Source organism: Mastacembelus armatus, chromosome 4, assembly GCF_900324485.2.
Source record: "Mastacembelus armatus chromosome 4, fMasArm1.2, whole genome shotgun sequence".
Lineage (NCBI taxonomy): Eukaryota > Metazoa > Chordata > Actinopteri > Synbranchiformes > Mastacembelidae > Mastacembelus > Mastacembelus armatus.
This window is the reverse complement of record NC_046636.1, coordinates 27,298,431-27,321,818: the sequence shown is the minus strand read 5'-3', so window position 1 is coordinate 27,321,818 and position 23,388 is coordinate 27,298,431. Positions and strand designations below refer to the sequence as shown.

The 23,388-nt window shown below is 41.2% G+C and overlaps 3 protein-coding genes across 6 annotated transcripts; 2 read left to right on the top strand and 1 right to left on the bottom strand.

Moving 5' to 3' along the window:
* The first annotated feature begins 64 nt into the window (after positions 1–64).
* mindy4 (MINDY lysine 48 deubiquitinase 4) lies at positions 65–5,935 on the top strand. Of its 2 annotated transcripts, XM_026305634.1 has the most exons (18): positions 65–393; positions 469–588; positions 656–819; positions 893–1,169; positions 1,243–1,448; positions 1,543–1,589; positions 1,669–1,778; positions 1,866–1,982; positions 2,108–2,187; positions 2,387–2,488; positions 2,739–2,802; positions 3,130–3,195; positions 3,285–3,352; positions 3,446–3,509; positions 3,952–4,113; positions 4,447–4,627; positions 4,798–4,876; positions 4,966–5,935. In XM_026305634.1, exons 1-18 carry the CDS (start codon positions 334–336, stop codon positions 5,012–5,014), a joined length of 2,016 nt encoding a protein of 671 aa, XP_026161419.1. In that variant the 5' UTR covers positions 65–333; the 3' UTR covers positions 5,015–5,935. The 2 variants fall into 2 exon arrangements, with proteins under 2 accessions (XP_026161419.1, XP_026161420.1); XM_026305635.2 differs by lacking the exons at positions 4,798–4,876; positions 4,966–5,935 and having other exon boundaries at positions 4,451–4,604.
* Positions 5,936–9,826: 3,891 nt separating this feature from the next.
* alkal1 (ALK and LTK ligand 1) lies at positions 9,827–18,176 on the bottom strand. Of its 3 annotated transcripts, none has more exons than XM_033325134.1 (6): positions 18,102–18,176; positions 15,706–16,623; positions 13,206–13,259; positions 12,811–12,891; positions 11,618–11,690; positions 9,827–9,961 (listed from the first exon to the last, which is right to left on the bottom strand). In XM_033325134.1, the coding sequence occupies exons 2-5, from the start codon at positions 15,995–15,997 to the stop codon at positions 11,626–11,628; spliced, it is 492 nt and encodes a 163-aa protein (XP_033181025.1). In that variant the 5' UTR covers positions 15,998–16,623; positions 18,102–18,176; the 3' UTR covers positions 9,827–9,961; positions 11,618–11,625. The 3 variants fall into 3 exon arrangements, with proteins under 3 accessions (XP_033181025.1, XP_026160367.1, XP_026160366.1); XM_026304582.2 differs by lacking the exon at positions 18,102–18,176 and having other exon boundaries at positions 15,706–15,987; positions 16,253–17,643; XM_026304581.2 differs by lacking the exon at positions 18,102–18,176 and having other exon boundaries at positions 15,706–17,643.
* LOC113128957 (dynein regulatory complex protein 11) lies at positions 17,609–23,388 on the top strand. Its single transcript, XM_026304580.2, has 19 exons — positions 17,609–17,746; positions 18,503–18,830; positions 18,966–19,085; positions 19,271–19,453; positions 19,542–19,613; positions 19,842–20,047; positions 20,164–20,248; positions 20,359–20,451; positions 20,601–20,676; positions 20,890–20,996; positions 21,158–21,244; positions 21,327–21,388; positions 21,519–21,601; positions 21,942–22,049; positions 22,142–22,341; positions 22,436–22,522; positions 22,609–22,786; positions 22,886–23,124; positions 23,250–23,388. Exons 1-19 carry the CDS (start codon positions 17,736–17,738, stop codon positions 23,361–23,363), a joined length of 2,439 nt encoding a protein of 812 aa, XP_026160365.1. The 5' UTR covers positions 17,609–17,735; the 3' UTR covers positions 23,364–23,388.

Here is a 23,388-nt window from a genome sequence, read left to right as displayed (position 1 = left end):
AGCGGGCCGGAACGATAAAATACGGGACTCGGGATACACACGTCATTTCCGCCAGGTCCACGTGTCTAAATCCACGGTAAACAGTCTGCCGCCATATTGGACTACCTCATCCACTGACCGTACGCGCAGCGGGGGCGGGGCGAGTCCCATCGCCATGGAAACGACTGGACACAGGCTTCACTTCCTCCAAGATCCGGATCCAGTCCTGAGCCTGGAGACCCTGGACTCTGAGACGACCACGGTCCCTGATCCTGGTTCGGATCTGCGCACTCCCCCTCCTCGCTATGTTTCTCTGACCAGGGAGCCGCCGACCGACGGATCCAGGTCCCCATCATGGTGGTCTCGGTAGAAGACGTGTCCTCGTCCCTTGTGCGGGAATATCTCAGCCGGAAGGTAAGCGGGCTAACGCCGGTACCGGGGCCCGGTGGCTAAAGAGCTTGTGTCAGCCTGTGCTGTTCTGACGTGCAGGGCCTGAAGAGGACCATGGCCTGCATGGACGAGGAGCATCCACGCACTGCGGCCAGTATCAACAACAGGTCTCACCTGAGGCAGATTCTCAACATGGAGGCTCTCTATAAAAACAACAAGGTGAGTGTGGGGCCGCTGAGTCGGCAGGTAATATCAGAGCACACGGACTGTAGCTTTGTCGTCTCAGGTCCAGGGCTCCCCTCTGAAGACGCTCCTGGAGATTATTGTAAAGCATCACGTCGAGGGCTCTGGGAGAGACAAGACCAGCAGCGATGGAAGTGGGCCTCCTCGGTCCGATGATCCTGCAGTCACAGAATTAGCAGCAAAGACTGGGGGCGGCTCCGACCTGAGGTGTGGCACAGTTTCTTTGTTTGGACTGTTTGAAAACTGGCTCATGCTGACGTGGTGTTTCTTGCCCTCACAGGTCGGGCTTGGACGAACGCTGCCCTTCAGAACCCTCAAACATCTCATTGCTGCCCAAGGCGGGCAGACTGCCCGCCAGGCAAGCGGCTCTGTGGGCCCACGGCTCAGACGCCCCGGAAGGACAGTCGCTGGTTGCCGATCTCCAGGACAGTGAGGGCTCAATCAGAAGAGAGCCCGAAATAAAGACCCCCCGGACTGAAAACACCCACAGGACCAGAACTAATCAAATGAGACGTGGCATGATGACTGGACCCATAGCCAGCAGGCCTACGCCTCAGGTGCTGAACTGGCCCTGATATTTATTTTTCCCATGTTCATCATATTTTTATTCTTTCCTGTTTTTCCTTTTAGGACTCAAACAGAAAGAGACAGAGTCAGAGAGTGGAAGGTCCTCAGCTGCTCACAAAAGAAGAAAACACAAGGGAAGGACCCCCCCTGACGGACCCACATCCAAAAAGAGACATAGCTCAGATCGACTGCACAGGGGGGAGTCGGGGGTGGAGGAGCAGAGTGCAGCGTGAAAACAGCTTTGGAAAAGTGGGACCAAACTGTCCAGAGTAAATAGATTTGACTCCACTTAAACAGCTTCATGCTCTTCGTGCCACTGGTCTCAGGGTCTAAGTGTCTGTGTCCTTTGGTCCTTTTCCCCAGAGCAGAGACGTGTCCTGCTGCGTCTGGCCTGTCTGAAATGGTTTTAGGTAAGTGTGTTAAATGTGCTGCTAGAACTCAAGGGCATCTCCCATCGTGTTGCTGAGAGATGGTTCGATTCGTTTCCAGATGATGTTGATGATGATGACGATCTGCGAGATCTCTCCAAAGTGTCCTTTGAGAGAACCGTGGCAGAGCCCAGCTGCAGAGGCCGGCCCATGGACCAGCACAGGGCCGCGGTTGGTGATTCACCTCATTGTTTCGTTAGAAAAGCTGGGTGTCGTTTCTGCTGGTGATTTTCTGTGCGTTCTCTGTTTTTCCTCTAGGAACTGAAGACACTTCTTCTTGGTTCCAGCCTAAATTGTTTTAGTGTTGAGTGGAGGAATCAGGGTTTCACATTCTCAGAAACACACGACCTCAGATATGGAATAGTGCAGAAAAAGGTACCTTCAACTTTGCCATCCTGCTGAATTACAAGAGTGTTGGAAATGCATTTGCCTGTGATTATTGAATCTGTATTACAGACGACGTAACATGTAAAGTTCATATTTGTCCATCTGTGTTCTAGGGTGGTCCTTGTGGTGTTCTGGCGTCCATCCAGGCGTTTGTTCTAAAGAATCTGCTGTTTGAGAAAGTTGGAGGCCTCCAGTACGTTTACCCTTCACTTCAGTTTCCCCCTTAACGTTCACCTCCCTGTGCCCTCTTCTAATTCCCCAAATGCCTTTTACAGCCATTAAATCACATCAAGGGCTGCAGCTACTATTAAGTGTTGACCTCTGCATTTTGGTTCTAAAAGTATTATTATTATCCCAGACCAGCCTGCTTTCAGATCTTACTTTGTTCTCAGGAGATTAAGACCATCCAGCACTTGCAGAAGAAAATGTCTTGTTTTAGCCACGGCTGAAATCCTGTGGAGGGCTGGCGAGGAGAAACAGGCTACGCTCGCAGTGTATGTGAGATTATACTTTTGTTCCCTTCATCCTCAACGTCCAAATATTCACCAACAAACAGTCTCAGCCTCGATGTTTAACTGTGAAGGGTTAAAGGTTTGACTTGGTTTGCCTGGACTCATATCATCCTTATCTATACCTCCACCTCCACCAGGCAGACCCATTCATTTGTTGTCTCAGGTGGTGCTGAGATTCAAACTATGTGCTTTATTATATCTGTGTTTTGATTTTCTTCTTGTTGTTAAACAGGAATTCAGGAAGAAATCATTTCACCCCAGCAGGACACTACAAATCTGAAGGAGTGTTTGAAAAGGTATTGACAGGTGACGCAGTTCATATAGTGACACGGATGGAAATCAGCTGAATGAAGCAGCACGTAGATCAGAACATCTGAAATATTTTCTGTCTGTATCACAGATATTTTTCAGCAGTACAACAACGAGTCTAAAGTGTTATCATGGGAGATCAGTAGCTATTTTGGGATATTCAAAAACACCTTTGCACATTGGGTAGAATCTGAATTGTAGTTATTTGGGATTAATTCAGTGACAGAATAATAGACAGTGTAGCTGCAGCAATATTTTATTATTATTATGGTATTGTGCGTTCTGTTTATCACTACACCTTATTATTGTTTTAGATAACATGTTTCACAGTAGATAGCATCAAGGACCTGCAGTCGCTCGTTGAGCAGCATATTGAACAGGTGAGAAATTCATTCTCAACTTGCTGAGTTTTATTTTCCTGTCAGACAAAACATCGTCCACACTTTGGTTTTCTCTTTGTTCCTCACAGTTTGAGACTGGGGCGTTAGGATGCGTCCTGCTCACCATATCTGCTGTTCTCTCCAGATCAGTTGAAAAGTAAAAGCAAATACCAAAACAAATGGGCATTAAAAATTGTTCTAGTATGAAGAAACAACACACTTAAATCCGCCTTCTCTTTTTTAAATTAAGAGTAAGAGAGGATATGGACGTGCCCACCACCACCCTGGTTGGAGCCCACGGCTACTGCACTCAGGTATGGGTGTTGTTTCTGTCATCAGAATCACATGTTGTTAGGAACAGTAAAGGCACGTGTATTCCTTTGGATGACATTGTGTTGGGTAGGTGTAACTAAATGACATCAATGCTCTTTAAGCCCGTAGAGCAGGGCTGGGCAGCTCTCGGCTGGGCCCTACCCACTGCTGAACATGGGAGCCTAGTCAGTCTGAAGCTGGAAAATACCGTCTCAGGTGAAGGTGGAGTTGGGGAAGACAGAGTGAATTGGTATCTTACAACGTTTGATTGGCTGAACACACTTGATCCAAGTAATCATCAGTGGGTAGGGCAGGGATAGTGGGCAGTGGGCCACTCCTGCATGTTGATGACTCTCAGACTGTGAGCAATACTACTTCCTCCTACTACTGTATTCATAAAACCCATTCTGGTTCTAACATGACCTTTTTGTCTCTACTGACCAGGAGCTGGTCAACCTGTTCCTCTGCGGCCGAGCGGTCTCTAATGTCTTTGACGATGACATGGAGTTAGACTCGGGCAACGCCAACATGACTCTGCTCAAGGGAATCAAAGGCCACTGTGACATTGGCCTGCTGTCCTTGTTTGAACACTATAACATCTGTAAGGTGAGAGACACTGCTGGCTGGACCTCTGGCTACTGACAGTCCAGATTCCACTTAGATTCAAGTGACTGAGATGTGTTTACTGTAATCGTGGACACATCTGTGCTGCCAGAAACACAGCACAGCAACAACCGTCATGCCTGGGTCACATATAAGACCAGAGTCGCCAACATTATTCTGATGTCTGCTGTGGAAAAGGCCTGTGGCTCTTTCTTATGACATGAGCAAACCTATGGTTTAATGACACTTTGAGTGATACAACATCAGAGTAGGAAACATCTGACCTGACATGGCAAACGACAAACTTTGCTGTCTCGTGTTCTGTTTAACCCGAAGGTAGGATCTTACCTGAAGACTCCGCGTTACCCCATCTGGGTGGTGTGCAGTGAAAGCCATTTCAGTGTGCTGTTCGGCCTGCAGAGGGAGCTGTTGACCAGTATGGACACAGACCTGGAGTTTGACCTGTACTATTACGACGGACTGGCCAATCAACAGGAGGAGATCCGCCTCACTGTCTGTATGTAGCATCACCTGTCTCACAGTGTCAGTGCTCGTCCTTTCTTATTTTAATTTATGTTTGTGTTTTATAATCCCAGTGAGTACTCATCTATTTAAAGTTCATCTATTTCACTACTATTTCAAAACTTCTTAATTATTATTAATAATAATTAATTGTTTGTGTTGTAGCCGTCGGCAAGTTTGCCACGAGATGTCAGGATGTGGACACGGATCTCATTCCTCCACTGGAGCACTGTATCCGAACAAGGTACCACATGTACAAACAACTTTAGGTTGTAAAGGATCAGAGAATCCTAATGTTCCTGCGTTAGTTCTGTTTTTTGTTCTTTTTTTCAGGTGGAAAGATGCAGTTATCAGTTGGAACGACACAGAGCCAATCCTCTAACTGATCATGTTGCTATTTGAATTATGGACCACAGACATTTGTGCATCACCAATACAGTTTTCAGTTTATACTCTCTTGATATTTATCAGCATATTTCATGTTTGCCATTGTTTTCTCTTTCTACCAAATGTAAATTGGTACAAAATACAGTATTGACCACAGTGGCCTTTCACTCTCTGCCTGTGCTCACAGATTGTTGTCTGTATTGTACGTTATACTGATATTTCCCTGCTTATGAGACATTAAATGAATTTGTGATACTTGAATCCAGAAAAGACAGTAATGTTGAATTTCACTTGCAGCTTATTATCTTGTTTTACAATTTGGTTTTGAAATGGAAAAAATTGCTGTTCCCTTTTATTTCATGTTCCCTTTCAAAGTCCGATAATTGTCACGTTATGTTATACAGTATTTTTCATCGCCTCAATAATAATTCAGATGGTTTGTGTTGAAACTGACCTGATCCGTATGTTTGTCAGTGTGACACTGAATATTACATTAAATTGCTGATATTTACCTTGATGGTTCTTCACCTTCGACAGCAGTAACTCAACATTGGAGGCTTTAAAAATACCACTTCTGTTGCTAGGCAGAAGAGTTTTTGTATATTGTTTTTCAGTACTTTAACCTGCCAAACAGAGAACATACTGAGAAGAATCAGATCAGCTACTTCAAGTACAAGTAAATGGAAACATTGAAATCATTGTACATATATTTGTTATTGTCTAAAAGCCTTCTAAGACAGTGTGTGCTCGGCTGAAGCATTTATCTTAAAACTGAAAGTACCTCTGCAACTATTTTATTTTCCACACCAGCTGTCAATGTATTAGGTACATCTCGTTTGACTAATACAACAGTCCTACAAAAAACAGCCATCAAGGTGATAATGTGACAGTGTTTCTGATTAAAATGTTTTAGAGACGTGTTAATTTACCTTCATTAACATTTTGGTGGGTATACTGTAGTTTGTTGTGCTGATAAATTCTATTGAAACATGCAGAAATCCTGAATAAGCTAAGTATAACATGATGCATTCTTAACACGGACATTACAGAGTTTTACAGCTGGTAAAAGTGAAGCAGCTCACTATATGTTTACATCTTTATCCATTTGATATACAAAAGCTGTATGTTAAATGTAAATGTGATGCCACCTCAATAACAGTGTCATCTGCTATTTGTTACTGTTCATTTAAAGCGTGAATTACTGAACGCCGAATAACAGAGCCGTATATAATTCTTAGAAACATCTGGTGATGCAGATGTGTAAATCCATTTTATAAAAATAACCTTACTGCATTTGTGGCATTTCACCTCATTAGATAAATGAACATTTATGTAATTCTTACACAGAAAACAAACTCGAAGCTAATTGGGAATTAACTCTTAACTATGCCACATGTCAGGGCGAGGAGACAGATTCGGCTGGAAGATGCCTTGCAGTCAGTCGGTGCCTTTAGTATTAGCCATGGCAGGCATCAGAGCAGGCAGAGGGGGTGGCAGAGAGACCGGCGCCAACACCTCCAGCACATGGGATCAAAGAGGCTGCAGCTGGCGCACACAGAGCTGCAGCAGCTCACTTACCATCAAACTGTCTTCTGCAACGTGGACCACAGTCCCTGTATAATCTTGGAAGATATAGTGGAAGTTTACCAGTCAACACAAACTCACTTGGCAACTGCACACAACGAAACGACAGAAGACGCCTTCTTTATTAAAGCTGTCAGAGTCACTCATGTCTATGATATTTCCATTGTGGCATGATGAAGCTACTGGAGCAGAGCTCACTGTAATGGTGACAGCTCATTCACCTTTCAGTGGACCAGTTCCTAATGGAAGCTGTATTTCTGAACGTATATTGCTGATGGTTCATGTTGAGATTTATGAACTCCGCAAAAGACGTGAAGAGCCATGAATTAATCATGAGACATGGAGTGAATCAATGAGCCCTCTGCAACAATTTTACAGCCATCACGGCTACTGTGATCACTATAAATAAGGTGGTTTGCTTGACTGAAGCCTTGGGGTCTAAGAAATTGGATTAAAGTGATTTCGCCACAGAATTCTTTCTGCGGATGGGGGTACTTTTATAGACGTCACAAGGACCCACGTTTAGGTTTTATTCTAGTCATAATCTTGTCTGAATAGTTGGCGTGCGAAATATTTAAGTAAGTAAGTAACTAAGGGGCCAACTAATTACAACTGTGTTTAGTTTCAAATCCAATTAAAGGCGAGAATCAGACTCAGTTAGACATTGACTTGGTGAGCAGGGATCAACTCAGATCTAGGACTGGCTTAACAGGTCCAAGGTCTGTGAGGTCTGCAAGACTGGTGTTACCGTCAGTCCAAGTCATGGTCCTTATTTGCAGAATGAAGAAGAAAAAGACTGAAAAAAATCAAACTTGTAAATGTGTTTTAAAGAACAAAACAGAGCAGCTGGAGGCAACTGGCTTGTAGTTAAAACATTTAGATGTTTCTTCTCTGCTGCTGAGCTTTTGTGCAGCAGGGTGCAGTCTGACAGGAAGGAAATGGCTCGGCTTTGGTCTCTATTTACTATTTATTGCACCAGCATTTCTCTGAGGTACCAGAGGAGGGATTTGGTGCTTGTGTGTAATTGCGTTTGAGCCCTCCCACATGCTGTCCCCAGTGCATCTTCTGTCTCCTCTCCTAATCTGTGCTGTTTGTCTCCAGATAAGTGATACCCTCCTCAGATTAGGATCTGCTGTCTCTGTCCTGTCCCCAGTGCATCCCCATGAGGTGCAACTGTATTTATAGCTGCCTAATCCTTTTATAGTTCAAGCAGAAAACATCAGCCTTGTCCATTAGATGTCACAGGTAATCATGATATAGTGTGCTAGAAAGAAAGCTCTTTAGCTATTTAGTCATTAAAAACCTCACAGGCATTTTCTGTTATTAGCTGGTTTTGCAGTTTTGATAATATTCAGAAAATAGATAGAGCATAAATTTCTAGGCCGGACTGTTCTGTTCCTGAGGAAGCTGTGATTTGTAGAAGAGGCAATTACACATTTTATGGCCCTTCAGCACAAAGCCATCTCATATTAAGTTTAAAACACTGCATGGATTGAGATCACAATCTCACTCATAAGGTCTGTAAAGCTAAAGAAAACATGTCCTTTCAACACAATTTCAGTGCCCAACCCTTTGAACTGGTTGCTTCTGTGGATGTTTTTTTATTTAATGATCTCACAACAAGCGAAACTTAGCGAAGATCGCATGATCCAGAGTAATAAACCGATCCTACGGCGCCTGCACAGACTTGCTGGCGTGAGAACTGAGCTGTTGTAATCTTTGGCTTAGCGTATGTTTTCTTCATAAAGTAGTCCATCAGCACCCCTATGTATGCATGGCTCAATATTTATTTCACTACCCAAACAAAAACAGTACACAATGACTGTAACTATTCCCCTGACACATGCTCTATTTCAGCACAAGATGATTTACAACATGAGAAGGGGAAGAATGTTAAATCCTGTTTATTCTGGAGAAGAATAGCTCTATAACTATAGGGGAAGGCAATTTAAACTCCCTGCATTAACAGTGATCAAATAGACATTAAATCGAAGCTTGATGCCTTTTACGTCACTGTGAGGAAACGACAACTTTGATTGTTTGCATCTCTTCAAATTCTCATGTTTGTTATTTCCATTTACAGAGTTAAAAGGCAAACAGGCAGGAGCCTTCAGGAGAATTCTTGTCAGGTTGGACATTGTGCTCACCTCAGCTTTCATCCACTTTACTCACAGATATAAGTGGGACGAGGCTCATGGTCACACTTCATTCACTGCTCTATGACGACTGGGAACAAACTGACTTAAAATGCTTTTTTAACTGCATTTGCCAACTCTACAAAAAGCCAAAAGACAATAATATTCTGTCAAGAAGGAAATAAATGTATAATTATCCACTTACAGCTACACGTTTAAGATAATCTACCTCTTATTCCTGCTGACGGGGTGAGGTGGTTATGAATGTGTGCTAAGCTTTTGCTGGTCTTACCCTAAGCATCTTCTGAGCTCAAATTGGTCAACATCGTGTTTTTATGGAAGAGCCGAGAATCTCAAACAGGTACGACTGTAACTGCCAGAGACAAAGACAAGAATCTGACAGAAATTTTACAATGAACTGCAGTTAGAGGCGAGAATAAAGAAACACTTGCTCAGAGGAGCAGGGACAGACGAGACTGGGTTGGAAAGGTGCTGGAAGCCTAAAAACACATGTTAAAGACAGAAAGAGAAGAAAGAAGTGTGCAGCATGTTATTCAGTGTTGGTGTTGTTTTTTACAAATTTAAACTGAGAACAGGACTTTGCATTTTCCCAATACTGTGGCCAAATACTGGGGCTGCAATACGCTTTAATCTGATCACACCCATCACACAGCCTGCATCTACAGAGCTGCTCCAACTCTTTATGTTTTTGTCCCCAATAATAGCAAAATATGCTGTGCGTCAATATTCTTTATTGTTCAATACTGCAGTGCATTATCACCACTTCCACATGTTCGCATTGTCAGCAATCACCCAAGTGCCAAATAAAATGTAATGAAGATAATGATGGTGCATGACACATCTCTCAGACCTGTACCAGAAAACAATATCAGCATAACAGTGCCCATGTGACTATTTATAACTTTCTGAACCCAAATAATCTGATTTTGAATGACTGTGAAATTATTATATACATACCTGTTCAATAAATAGGTGTATTTAATATTAAATTAAACTTTCCTTACAAATATATGGTACACACAGGTACATTAAAATAAAAAGCAAACGCATTCAAAAAATAACCAACAATGTCCATTAGATTTTTCAGTAATGACAAGAAACTAAAACAAAACACTATAAGCACAACAACGTTTTTGTGACCGCTGTGGATTTGAAGGCACTTCCTTGGCAACACATTGATCCCTCTACCATGATTTTAGGACCTGAAACAGAATTAAAAAAGGATTCAAACAGCTGCAGTGTCTGCATGCTTCAAGTTATATTTTAGAGGAAAATTATTCTGTCCGGTACTAGCAAAGACACATCATGACATCTTGACCCTCCCGAGGAAGTCGTGTTTTCAGTCTCTAAAGAGGGTCATTACTGGCCTGTCATTATTGCATTCCTCGATGTCTTAGGTCATTCAGAAATAGTGAGGATGACTAAATAATGAATACTTCAGAATGGCTTCAAAAGCCTCTTGATTGTGATATACATTTGTCAGATTTCTCGGAACAGTGCGGACAGGATCTCATTATCTGATTCATTTGAGAAGCTGAATACCCGAGAATGTGTCAGCCTCTTCAATTTTCTAATCACCAAAAATCCTATACCACGAAAAACTCTAATGAAATGAAATGACCACTTGTGTAGATGAACTTTTTCGCAGCAATCACTTACCAGCAGGACCTAATTGCGTTCACTGAGGGCACAAGCTTTTACCCATGTTGGTTTTAGGACTAGACGTCAGTGAACGCATCAGACTTGCTGTCATTGAAGATTAACTTAACAAAAGATGACTACGACTGCGTTCAAATTACTCCACTGACGGTGGTTTGAGCTCTTCATTTGTCCTGAGGATGGCTATGTTCAGATTTGGTGTGTGTACGTTTAGCGTAAGACGAACGGACGAGTGCTACTGCAAATAACAACTGGTCCACACAAAAAACACATATTCTGGTATAAGTGTGTTTACGGGTGTTTACCAAGCAGATGGTTTGGCTTTGTGACTGGCTTTTCATTGATGCTGGATAATCCATTTCCGTTTAAGATACAGTCACTCCATAATTTTAATTTCATCTATTAATCATCAGAGTTATTTTGTCTTTTCTGCTTCTCTCAACTTTACAAACTAAACGTCTTTGGTTTTGTGCTTTTGATTGGACAGAACAAAAACTTTATCCCTAATTATATAAATGGATTAATTGAAAAATAATCAGCAGATTAATGCACAATCAAAATAGTTACCATGGTTACACTGAAGATGCAGTAACAGAGCAGCCAATTGGATATGATCAGTAGAATATGTAACTGAGCATATAATACTGTATTAACAAAGAGACAATAAAAATGACATAATCAAGAGAAGTAGTGTCGCCCCAAGGTCTTTCCAAATTCTTTGACGTACTTGCTGCAGGAAGTGACACATGATCTAAAATGTTACGAGCTCAAATGTGGGAACATTTGCTTAAAAAAGTGAATTAAAATCTCACTATATCCAGTTCATGAGTCCAGAGAAATGACTGTGTGAAAACTGTGTTCTCTTCTTTCTGTCTTGCTCTCACTCCTATAAGTGATGAAATTGATTTGTCTGCAACTTCAGCCAACCAGCACTAACCATAAATAAACGTTAAAGTGAGATTCAAACATTAGAGCCTCTTTCTGACAGGAATGCGTTTCAGCATATCCCACACTAACAAATAGGCTGCTAACTTCTCAAACTGTAGATAGATGCTGCAGATCTGCTTCGGATTATGTGGGCACCTGTTTTTTCTGACCAATTAACCACCTTCGTTTTGACACATTAGCATATGTCGAATCGGAGTTGTGCAAGTACTGCAGTGAACCCCACTTTAAAAGAGAACAGAACTTTTACTCACATGCTAATCTATGACTGCATGCAGACTGGACTCATTGCTAATCGTGTTAGCAATCTTGCACATCTTTTGTAATCTGAAAAAAGAAAGAGGGAAAAAGTCCATAAAGACGTAAACATTAAAACCTAAAAACAGACTCTGTCTCTCTAAATAGCTGAATTCTTAAGCATTGGGACCAAATGAAAAGTTTCATATTTCAAAGCAAATAATATTCCTAATAATAATAATGACAATATAATAAAAGCATACAAAAGCAAATCACTGAACAGACACATCTCTGACAAGTGTACATTATCTGCAGTTATTCTGCACTGTCTGCTTAAAGCCATTTTCCCAGAAGAAAGGTCCAAATCTCTGGTTCCAGCTCTGGGCGCTTCAGCAGTTCATATCTTGGGGTTTGGGTTACAGACTAAATCTGAGGGGAAGTTCGCTGATTAACAGGATTAGAAAAAGGAAATAAACATATTCCGCTACAAAAATTAGGTTTATTTTTTGGTCTTTTTATTATGAAATACTGGATAGTCTTATATCTCTAAATTCTTCTAACTGTTCAAAGTAAACACTCGACAAGGGGAACGTCCCTCGTTGGCTGAAGTGACAGAAATACGCAGCCTGTTACAAGGCCAAGGAGTCAGAACTACACCGTTCGACCAGAAAGGCTAATACGCTGAAAGAGTTGGGGACCACTGTGCTGTTTATCAACTTAGATCAACTTCCATTGACAGGAAGTAATTACAGTATCACAAAATCCTGGACAGCACCTCAACAGGCCATGTTAGCATTAATTAACCATCCTTCATATTCCCAAAATGCCTTTCTGTGATTTAAGAAACCTTCTAAAACTTTGGTTTTAAAGTATTCATGACTAAATATACAACAATAAATGCTACTGGGAAACATACTTTGTTATTATTAAGAGTTTAGCTGTGAAAATCTTGATTGACAGAGGCAAACCAGCCATTGATCTGTGATCAAAAGTTGATTCATACATTTAAATCTTGACTAATTCAAACAGGACAATACGAAGAAAAAGATCCCGAATAAACAGAAATGTCTAAACTGAAATCACCAAAACTTTGGTTCAAACATGGACAAATGTTTTGTTCATGTGGGACGACTTCAATCACAATAGTTGGCACATCAGACTTTAAGCACAGTATTCAATGAGCAACATGAAAGGAAACAGGCATACGTACATGCTGGTCTTGAGCAGTCCCTTGTATTGTGATAAAGTCTATGGAAGTGTGTTCTGCACTCCGACGAGAACTTGACTGGTCCTGCTTAATAGAAAAGATCTCATCAGGGAAAGTAAAATATTTTTCAGTGGCTTCATTATTTGTTCTTTGTCCAGTCTACTAGCACCAGCCCACCTAACACCACAGAGAGTATGAGAGTAATCAACAGATTAGAGTCACAAAGTTCACTATCACAGACATGGTTAAGGAGTCCGGGATAACTAGACCTGAGGGTTCAGACTGAACTTCTTCTGACCCACAGAGCTGCCAGTGTTCATGAAGTATTGTGGCTTACAGGAGTGGAAATGATTTTGTCTTAGCAGTAAACTTAAGCGTATTTAGCTGAAGTTTCTTACCTGTGAAATGCTGAATGAACTTTCCTTTCAAGTTAACATCTCTGGGAACGATTTCTAGAAAAGAAAATCACCGTTAGGCATGTCAAGCTTATCAGCTCACGCTGTATTAAAACTCATTTTACTGAACACGTGACAAACGTGACAAACGTGACAAAGTGACAGTGACTGTCAAAGTCATCTTGCCCTGCGTCTATCACACATGGTCACTGGTATTATTAGGATTCTACATCAACTATTTCTTCAGACCAGCTCAGCTGTTGTTCTATAATGGAAAACACGGAAAAACACAGTAAAGCACAAAACACAGAGTTCCTATGATGATCTGACACACTCATGTTATCCTCAATGGACAGCTGGTCCTGCACAGGTAATCCATACGGCTGTGTTAACACACTGGCCATGCTAACAGGCTAAAGAGATTACTGAAGGGGAGTTTAATGCTCATCATGCAGTTACTTATTGGGCTAACAGTAACTTAGCTCCCTGCCCCAAGAATGTGCTGGATTCAATTCCAAATCCATCAAAGGAAGTAGTTTCAAATTGTTTTAAAGTCCAGATATACAGGAAAACCACAATAAGTCAGGCTATCAACACTATGAGGACAAACACACCTCTATATTTCACTTTTATAAAAAAGTGTGATGTGTCTCTTCTAAACCAAAGGTGCAACAGTGACACTGTCAAAGTCATCTTGCCCTGCATCTGTAAGTGTTTTAAAAAGTTTTATGGACGTGTCTGTGCCATCTAGTCCAAACCCAGATGTGAACAATCTATAGCTTATTCTCATGTCGCACATGTGAAAAGAGAAACTGTGACAGAATCTGAAACTGTAATAGGGTTAGGGTTAGTGCCATAGCTGTGATTTTGAAATACAACATACATGTGTGTGTGCACGTGTACATAAATACATGCAGTAACATGTAAATCCAATGAAAGGTTTAGCTGAAAAACAAGGTTCTGTGCTTATAGAGGGGCTGATCATATCCATGGCTCTAAAATGAAGCTTGGTTTGATTGGAATCCTGCTAATTTGGTGACATATCTATAAATCTATGAATTAAAAGTGAATTACTATTATTTAATTGATGATCTATTAAGTAGGAACTAATCACAGATCATTTGTTAACAGTGACGTAGAAGAATGCATGGTCTTGCATTAATTCATGCATGAAATCATCGTGAATCATGCATTAATTAAACATTACTTCAGTGAATATTTTGTACCCTTATTGTGAAGTGTTAATGGGGCTACTAAAGGGTGAGTTTTATTTTGGGGTTCAAAACATCTATCCTTGTATAACCTTGAATTTTTGTTAATGTCACATGCACCAGTTGCTAACATGCTACTGTTAATATCCTCAGAAGATAAATTCCACCCAGTCAGTGGTCTGAGAAAGGTACTTTTCCAAATGCATAGACCTTAAACTGGATGATGCCTGTGCAACATCTCTAAAACATAATCTAACTAACATACTGGTAGACAGAATCTGAAATGACAGTAAGCAACACATTGTGTTTGCTTAGGACCTAATAAACAGTCACTGTACATGCTAATGAGGCACAACCCTAAACAGAGTTAACTCTGTTGCTGCAGCAATCACTGTACATAAAAGGACTTTTACTTTTCTTTCTTACAGTCTGACTGGTCTTTGATCTAAGATGTGTCAAAGGATTGACTCAAATGTCTTAATTCCAGTCTGGATATATTGTTTTATTTATGTAAAGCTAAACCAAGCTCACTTTTCAGACACCTCACACACATCTCCACTTCCACAGTGAATGCCAGTTTCCTTATGCAGGACTTAAAAGCAAATCATCACAGTGCTCTAAACTATTATTTACAGATAAATGAACTCCAGTCTGTGGAGTCTCAAACCATAAAAGGCTGCAGCCGTGGAATTTCAGAATGTGACACAGCAGTTATTCGCTCTGTCTCATATGTTTTGCAGAGACGCTGTGATTGGAGATGCTTTCTGGGACGTCATGTTGTGTTTGCGTGGTTGTGGGGTGGCCATCTTTCAGGTTTACGATTTCACAATGAATCATACTGAATGAATCATTCACGAGTTTCTCATGACAATGCTCCTCCTACATAAATTGATAGTACCTATGCAAGTCTGCCCAGCAGCCAGTCACAGCTTGAGTGAGGGAGCGATACCCTGAAGATACGTGGTGAAAAGGTATTTCTTAGACATAAGAACAATGTGAACAATATGTAATATAACCTGTGTCCCCTGCATTATTGGGAACACATACATCAATTATAATAACACACTAAACTGAGGACAGATAGATCTGGACACTGCACCCTGTCTTGTAATTATACTATTGCCAAATATCACCTATGAATCCACAAACCTAATTTTCTTGTCCATATCTCAAAAATAAACATGGACATATCAAGCTCCTAAATAAAACAGACCAATGACAGTTGTCTCTCATGCTAAAACTGGAATATTGCCTTCCTCATCAAGACTTAAAAATAAATCTTATCAGCTTACCTATGAGTCTACTGTTATCCAGCCTAGGAACATAGAAAGGGTTTTCACGGGGGGAGAACTTCATGTCTTGGGCTGAAGTGAACGCTCCACTGTTACAGCGCCGGGAGACGGGTTTTTCCCGTTGCTGGCTGTCTCTGATAACCTGTAAGATTAGATCCAGCAGGGTCCTTCTTTCTTTCTGCTTGACCTCCTTGCTGTCCATACACTGGCCGGAGGTGATGAGCAGAAAGAAGATAGTCAATAGCATGTGCCATTTCCTCTCCACCTGCATGACTTCACTGCCTGAAAACATAGGCAAACAAATTTTGTTCTATAGGGGTCACATGGTTCCTATAAGGCAGCTGACCTATTTGTTTTAATGTAAGGAGCAGCACTGCTTACCATTTGAGATCCAGCCTTTAAAAATGCATTTTTACAAATGACATGTCAGAGGTAACATACACACAGTAGCTTCTAAAAGTTGAATTAATCACTATGGTGCAATCCACTTTATGCAGTTAATACAAGGATAAAATAAATACAGTTCATCTAACTTCACTCCACTTACTAGTTCAGTCGTTAAAGACGTTTATGTCCTGGGGAGTGGACACTGATGCCAACAGCAGATTCTTCCAAGCGACGTCTATGTTCCCGACAAGACAAAGAACAGCCAGCAGATTGTGCTCACCGCCGTCTTTCTTCAAATAATGCGTCCGTATTTATGCGAGGAGCCACCTTCTTCAAGGTAATACAATCGATGTCGAGTGGGTGGTAAAGCAATGTTGACATCTTTGGTGCACTTTCTTCCAGTGGCACTCGCTCACTTTGGCATGCGCCCCTCCTTTACGCACCAAAATAAAACTAGTTGTACTTTTAGGGGACTATTCAGCTCCAAATGAAATGACCCTTTTCCAGACAGAGGGATGTTTTAACGCACAACTGAAATCACCACAGACAAAAATGAAAAATAAATAAATAAACGACAAACACCGTGGGGCGGGCAGCGCGCACTAAAGTAGTTTTGCAAATGGAGCAACTTGTTAGATATTGGATGTAGAGAAGAGAAGAATGTGTGGGCCTGTGAGCCTCTAGATGACCTGTCAGCATGTCCACCGATGGTAAAGTCTTGTGACCGCATAAGCGCCGCACACAATGCGCCTGTTGGAGCAGCCACCCGGGCGTTTTCCACCCCTGATTAAAAATCTACTGCAGCCTAATGAAATGATGAAATTCAAATTCAGCCTACATTTACATTTTTCATTGGAGTCAGGTCAATACTGGATCAGATCTCTGCCACCCCTGCAGCCTAAACAGTATTTAGGTCAAATTAGAGGTATAATGAATGAATGAATGGAGTCTGCAGAGAAGTTCATATTTCCACCTGTTATTTATAGTGGGGATTGGTTGGTCAGGTGCAGCTCTCCTTAGCTCGGCTATACCTGCACGGTCATTCATCGTATTTGCACTTTTATCAGAACCAGATTCTGGATCAGATTTATGGCCAAGTAGTTAAACCTGCTGTATGTAAAAGAATCTGACTGAGAGTACAGTAACAACAAAAACAGCAACAATAAATAAATAAAAGTAAAAGAGAAATATAATTTATATGCCAATACATTATACAGGTGCCCATATTAAATAAAAAACGCATCTTAGAGCCAGTTAAGCCTCAGGATCAGGGTCAACTGGTGCATGTTTGCATTGATACAGGCGCTTTTTAAAAAGCAGCCTCAGTAGGAAAAACCTTAAGAATCAATTGATCCTTATTCTCTTTTTATCCTTCTGATTATTGTCGTGTCATTAAAGCATAAAGGAAAAGACGTCAGCATGACTGAATTGTTGTTCTCCGTGTTTACAAAGTAAATAAAGTAAATAAAAACTAGCGAGTTACTTCCGCAGTGCCCGTTACTATGGAGACGGTCCGCGTCAACATGGACTCCATGCCCGGAAGACTGAACCTGACGGGGCTTTAGTTCAGTTTTTCACCTGGACAGGGATCTGGTTATTTGATCAGACGCTAAAAAACACTTTTCTCTCCCGGGGCCAAAGTCATGTCGCAAAGGTAAAGGTCCCAGCAGCCACAGCGGCTTCCGTAGTCACCGTTAGCATAGCTTAGCTTGTCAGGGGTAACTTTAGCCAACAAGCCAAACAACGTTAAAGGCTGATCGTTCAAAGTTAACATTGAGTCATATAACATGTGTATTAGCACATAGAATTAGAAACTCGAGTCTTTTAACTCCAAATACATTTGAAAGTTGGTTCAACAGTGATGACAAGTGAACACGACATTTGGAAGTGAAGTTAACTTAATCTAAATTAGCATCTAGCACCATGAAAATGTTAAAGATACATGTCAATATTAAAAGTAGATATTTGAAAGTCTGTTTTTTAAATTATATGCAATATGAGCTGGTTACCTTATTTGTGGCAGCAGTTTCTGACATTATGACATTATGACAGCATAATGTCAGTGTGGGACACAACACAAGGGGGTGTAGAGGCAAATCCTGTTTACCTGTCAGGTGTTAACTACACATGTTACCTGTTGCGCCCCCACCTGGTGGGTATTCAGGGGGTAAACACTGAGGGAACAGCTATGTGGTTATTGCTGTTAGCTATCTTCATTATTGTTAGGGCTGTAACATTAAAAACCTTTTCTGAAACAAATGTAAAAATATTAATCATTATTATTATTTTAATTCTTTATAAATAAGGTATGCGAGCTTAAATCATGATGTCTTTGTTCTTAAATATCACCCACCTAGCATTTAATGGGCTTTCTCAGCTGACCCTCATTAGATCGTTTCCCCTTTTCCAGGACATACAATGAGATGTGGGCAGGTGCCCAGCTGGAGCTGAGTCAGCTGCTAATTGAAGAACTGTCTGCTGAGCCCCCTCGCCCAGAAAAGGACAGAGTAGTGTTCTTCCAGCGCCTGGCCGTGCTCTATGTTCGTTATATCCAGATCTTCAGACAGCTGGAGAAGGTCTATGACCAGGTTGTCCACCCTCAGAAGAGACGAGTTATTCGGGCGATTCTTGACGGTGTCATGGGGAGGGTGGTAGAGCTGAAGAATGAAATGGTGGAAAAGGAGTTTTCGGAGTACCACTACATGGATGATGTTCTTCACGACTTGAAGCTCACACCTGTGAGTTTGATATTTTTGAATTTCTGAGATCTGAATAAAGTTACTGTTTTATCCACAGCAGACACTGGCTTTCTCAGGGATGCATGTTTGTAATGGCGGCCAATGTCACCAGCTGTTTTCTATGCTTCACTTCAGAGAGACCTTGAGATCCCTATTCCTCGCTATTTCTCCAGTGAACTCAACAAAGAACTCCAAGAGCAAAAGATGATGTTGGCAGATATCCTTAAAATGATGGAGGTTACTGGAAGCCCAGAAGTGAGTTGAAAAGTAGCCACGTCATAGTTAAAGACTGAGTGTGTAGGACCTTTTGACATTAAGTTTTCATTTTATTTTATATACACAAACAACAACAAAAATATTGTTCGTTCATTACCTGGATACTTAATGAATCAGTAACAAACACTAAACTTTTTGTGTCTGCTCTTTCATGGTCACTTCAGCCTCTAGTGACCAAGGACATGAGTCAAGAGGAAGCCATTAAGATCATACAAGTGATGGAGAGAGCCCGCCAGGGACGCCTCAGGGCAAAGTTAAATGAAGAGAGCTGGAATATGAACAGGATGTACAGGATCAAGGGCTCTGGAAAAGTTGGCACTGAGTTAGCTGCGCTCTGCATTCAGAAGGTCTTTTGTTGTAAACGCAGTGGTACATGCCTCTTTTTTCTCATGTGTCATCTTTCATGCTGAAGATTTGGTTGGATATGATTTACAGGTGTGGCGCGGCTACGTTCAGAGGAAGAGGACAAAAATTGCTCGGGATGAAGAAATGATTTTTCTGGGAATGGTGAGTAAAAAATTTTGCTAATTGTTTTAAACTGTAAAAATAGTCAATAATTAACTTATCTTATTCTTTATCTTACTTGAAACATTCACTTTCTACCTTGTTTAAAAAGGGGAAACTACATAAGTACTCATTTCCTTTATTCATTCTAGCATTGAGTAGTGCTTTACTGCCTTTTCTTTCTGAAGCAAAGGTTTTTAACATATGTTTGTTTTTGTCCTTCCATCTTAGGCTGTTGATCCAAAACACCAGGTACCATGCCCTGCAGAAATCACTGCCCAGGCCATTGAAGCTTGCACATGGATTAAACAGGAGGAGCATGAGGAAGATTACCAGAAGTCCATAGTGACTCTCACAAACCAACTACGTAATGTGGAGGGTCATGACATGAGCAAGACAATGAAAGATCAAATCCGCCAGTGGTTCATTGAATGCCGGTAAAGGGACACGGAGTCCCCTCTCTTGAATAATGGCATATTCAGACATTTAGTGAAATTAAACTGTTGAGTTGTGTTGTCACCCGTTTCCTCTTCTATGTGTTTTCTTGTAACAGTGATGCCACGGGGTCATTTCCAGACTACCCTGATGAAGAGGATGGAGGTTCAGCCCTCATATTTGCTGTAAAGAGCCCTCAGCAGGTAAGATACACTCTCAGCATGTATGATAAACTATAATAATTTTTGATGTATTGCACATTTTTTAGTTTGCATGGAGAGAATTCTGTTTGATGTTACATGTATTTTTTCAGTTAATTGAAGAAATAGCAGCAAAAGAAGAGGAGGATACAAACAACAAACCAAAAGGGAAGGAGGAGAAGAAGGAAAAGGGGAACGATGTAGAAGTAAGGGTTCATAGTTATTAGTCAGCTGTTCACGCATGTCCTTTAACACAACATAAAGATAAAACGATAGATTAAGTGGGATTTCACTTGTTGGCTTTTCAGTGATAACTTTATTCTGAAGTGCTTTTTCTCTCCACTGTCTCCTACAGGAAGAGGAGGCAGGGTTGATGATGTTACCTTCAGCCTTTCTGTCAGACTTGGAGGTGGGAAGCAAAACCTTTGTAGGTATGTTTAAATGAAAAATAACAGCGATATTATGGTCACATTCTGTTCAAAGCCAGTTTGAGAGTTTGTTGTTTAGAGAGAAGCATGTACAACAACGAGTTTCCCTCCTGACAGGAAGGTTTTCTGCCCAGTTGGCACCTCTCGGTCCCATAATAGTTATTTTTATTTTCTTCATTCATGATAAAGCCTGAGCTGAGTGTTTGTCATCCTCAGACTTCTGGAAAACCCGCAATGAATCCAAAAACTTCAACCAGAGACACGAGATTGAGCTGATCAAGGAAGAAAAGAGGAAAATCATTGAAGAAGAGATTCGAAAACAGGTGATGCTGGTAACAGAATACAAATGAGCCAGTACTGTATTTTCTACAGGCTGATAGGGGATACAGGGATCATGGTGGGGGAGTGAGAGAGAGTGGCTGGTTTTTAAAATCTAACAGTGCAAACCACAGTTTCACTCATTGGTCTGTTTTGGTCAAATCAGGTAGATGAGCAGATGAGACAAGAACTGGCTGAATGGAAGCTGACTGTGGATAAAGACAAAGGGGGTAAAACCAAAGGAAATGCCAAGGTACTAAAATGAAGGACAGTGGGCACAGTTCATGTTACTGTACCTCCAGCTGTTTGCTCACAATGTGTGTTTTACTCCACAGAAGAAGAAAGGATCTAAGAGTGGAAAGAAGAAGAAAAAGGAGAAAGACCTAACAGCTGATAGGTGATAAAATACATTACCTGTACTTATGAACTATATCATTTTCAGCATAGAATTGAGTTGCATCAAGTCGATAAATTAGTTATTGCACATGCCAGAGAAAACAATCACATCATTTATTCACGTCTACTAGGGCTCTTGAGTCTCTGTTTCAGGAGCTGGTGGAACAGGGCTTGTTGAAAAAGGCAAATAATGTTAGGCTGCAGGATTACTTGGGTAAGACACTGTATATTATTTGTGTAGACTCGTGTGGCATTTTGACCCTTTTTGCCTTTTACTATCATAATTGTATGTTGGCTTTTAATGTGATTGCCTTTGATCAGCTGTCGCAGAACAGAAATCTCACAATTAAGCATGTTTTGTGAGTGTAGGTATCTGGAGATTATATAGAGGTGTGCTGCCCTCTTCTGGTTTGCAAAAGACAGTGATCACAATGAACAGTTTCACATGGGCACAATAATCTTTGTGCTGAGAATCAAGCTGTCTCAGTGTGCTCAGTCATTCACAGTGCAGATTGATAACTAATGGTCTAACAGTTGTTTCCTCCTGTTCCTAGGGGACTATAGCTACCTTGGGACAACACTGAGGCAAAACGACATTGAGCCCATGCCATCATTGGCAGATGTGCGACAAGTCGTGTCTCTATATGCAGTTTTACCTTTAGGTATATAAGCTGTTCAGTTTTTTCCTGTTTAAAAACAAACCTAACCATTAATTTTGTTTGGTGTTTGAATATAAGCTTAGTTTTGTTTGCAGGCTCTCAGGTTGTACATGAGAAAGCTCCTCTGATAAAGGCCATCCTACTGGCAGGCCCAGCAGGTGTAGGTAAGAAGATGTTGGTCCATGCAATCTGCCACGAGACAGGTGCCAACCTGTTCGATCTGTCACCTCTGACCACGGCAGGAAAGTATCCGGGCAAGAGTGGCCTGGCCATGATGCTTCACATGGTCTTTAAGGTAACCCACTAGTACTTAAACTTTATAGAACTGCTTCTTACAGCAATTTATGTTTTGGCTCCGGAAGGTTCAAATGTGCTTCTTCTTTGCACAGGTTGCAAGACTGCTGCAACCTTCGGTAATATGGATTGAAGATGCAGAGAAAATGTTCTACAAGAAAGTTCCCAAGGAAGAAAAAGAGGTAGTCAGAGCAAGATGAACACAGGGGGACAGGATGTTTCAGCTATTTATTCATGTGGTAATTTTAACTGTTTTATGTGTGAACAGTTAGACCCTAAGCGGCTGAAGAAAGATTTGCCAAAGTCTCTTAAGATGATCAAAGGGGAGGATCGTGTTCTTATAATAGGAACAACTAAAGACCCTCTAAGTGCTGACATCAAGTCACTTTGTAAAATGTACAGTAAAATCATCCTCATCCCAAGACCTGACTATGGCTCAAGATACAGTAAGGGAAGACAGACTGTGAAACATGTTTTAGTTTTGTGAAATATGAATATGGTATTTTTGATTTGATAGAAAAAATAACCTTTGACCCTACCTCCAGTCTTGTGGAAAGAACTGATCGAGAAGCGAAGCGGTGAGGTAACCAAGGCCCTGGACCTCAGCTGTCTTGCAAAGATTTCGGATGGCTACACTCCAGGTCACATGGTTCAGGTGATTCAGAGCGTTGTCACCAAAGATCGCATCCTGAAACAGGCAACCAGACCTCTGACTGCTGATGAGTTCGTTGGTCCATTAGCCAAGATCGACCCTGTTTTTCAGGAAGAGGAAGAGGCCCTTAAAGTACGATGTCATGTTTACGTTCTTATCACATTTTCTCGACTGCAGTTGTTTTATTGTTCATTTATTTTAACAGTGTAGACAGATGCTTGTTTATACAGTATTACTTCTTCCTCGTGTGTCACCAGAGCTGGTACGCTAAGACCCCCCTGGGAAAGAAACGAATTAAAGCTGCCACAGGAAAGGACGGAGAAGAGGCACCAGTTAAAGGCAAAGATGCAAAGAAGAAAGGGAAGAAATAAATATGTCATCCTGAGTGCAGTGAAA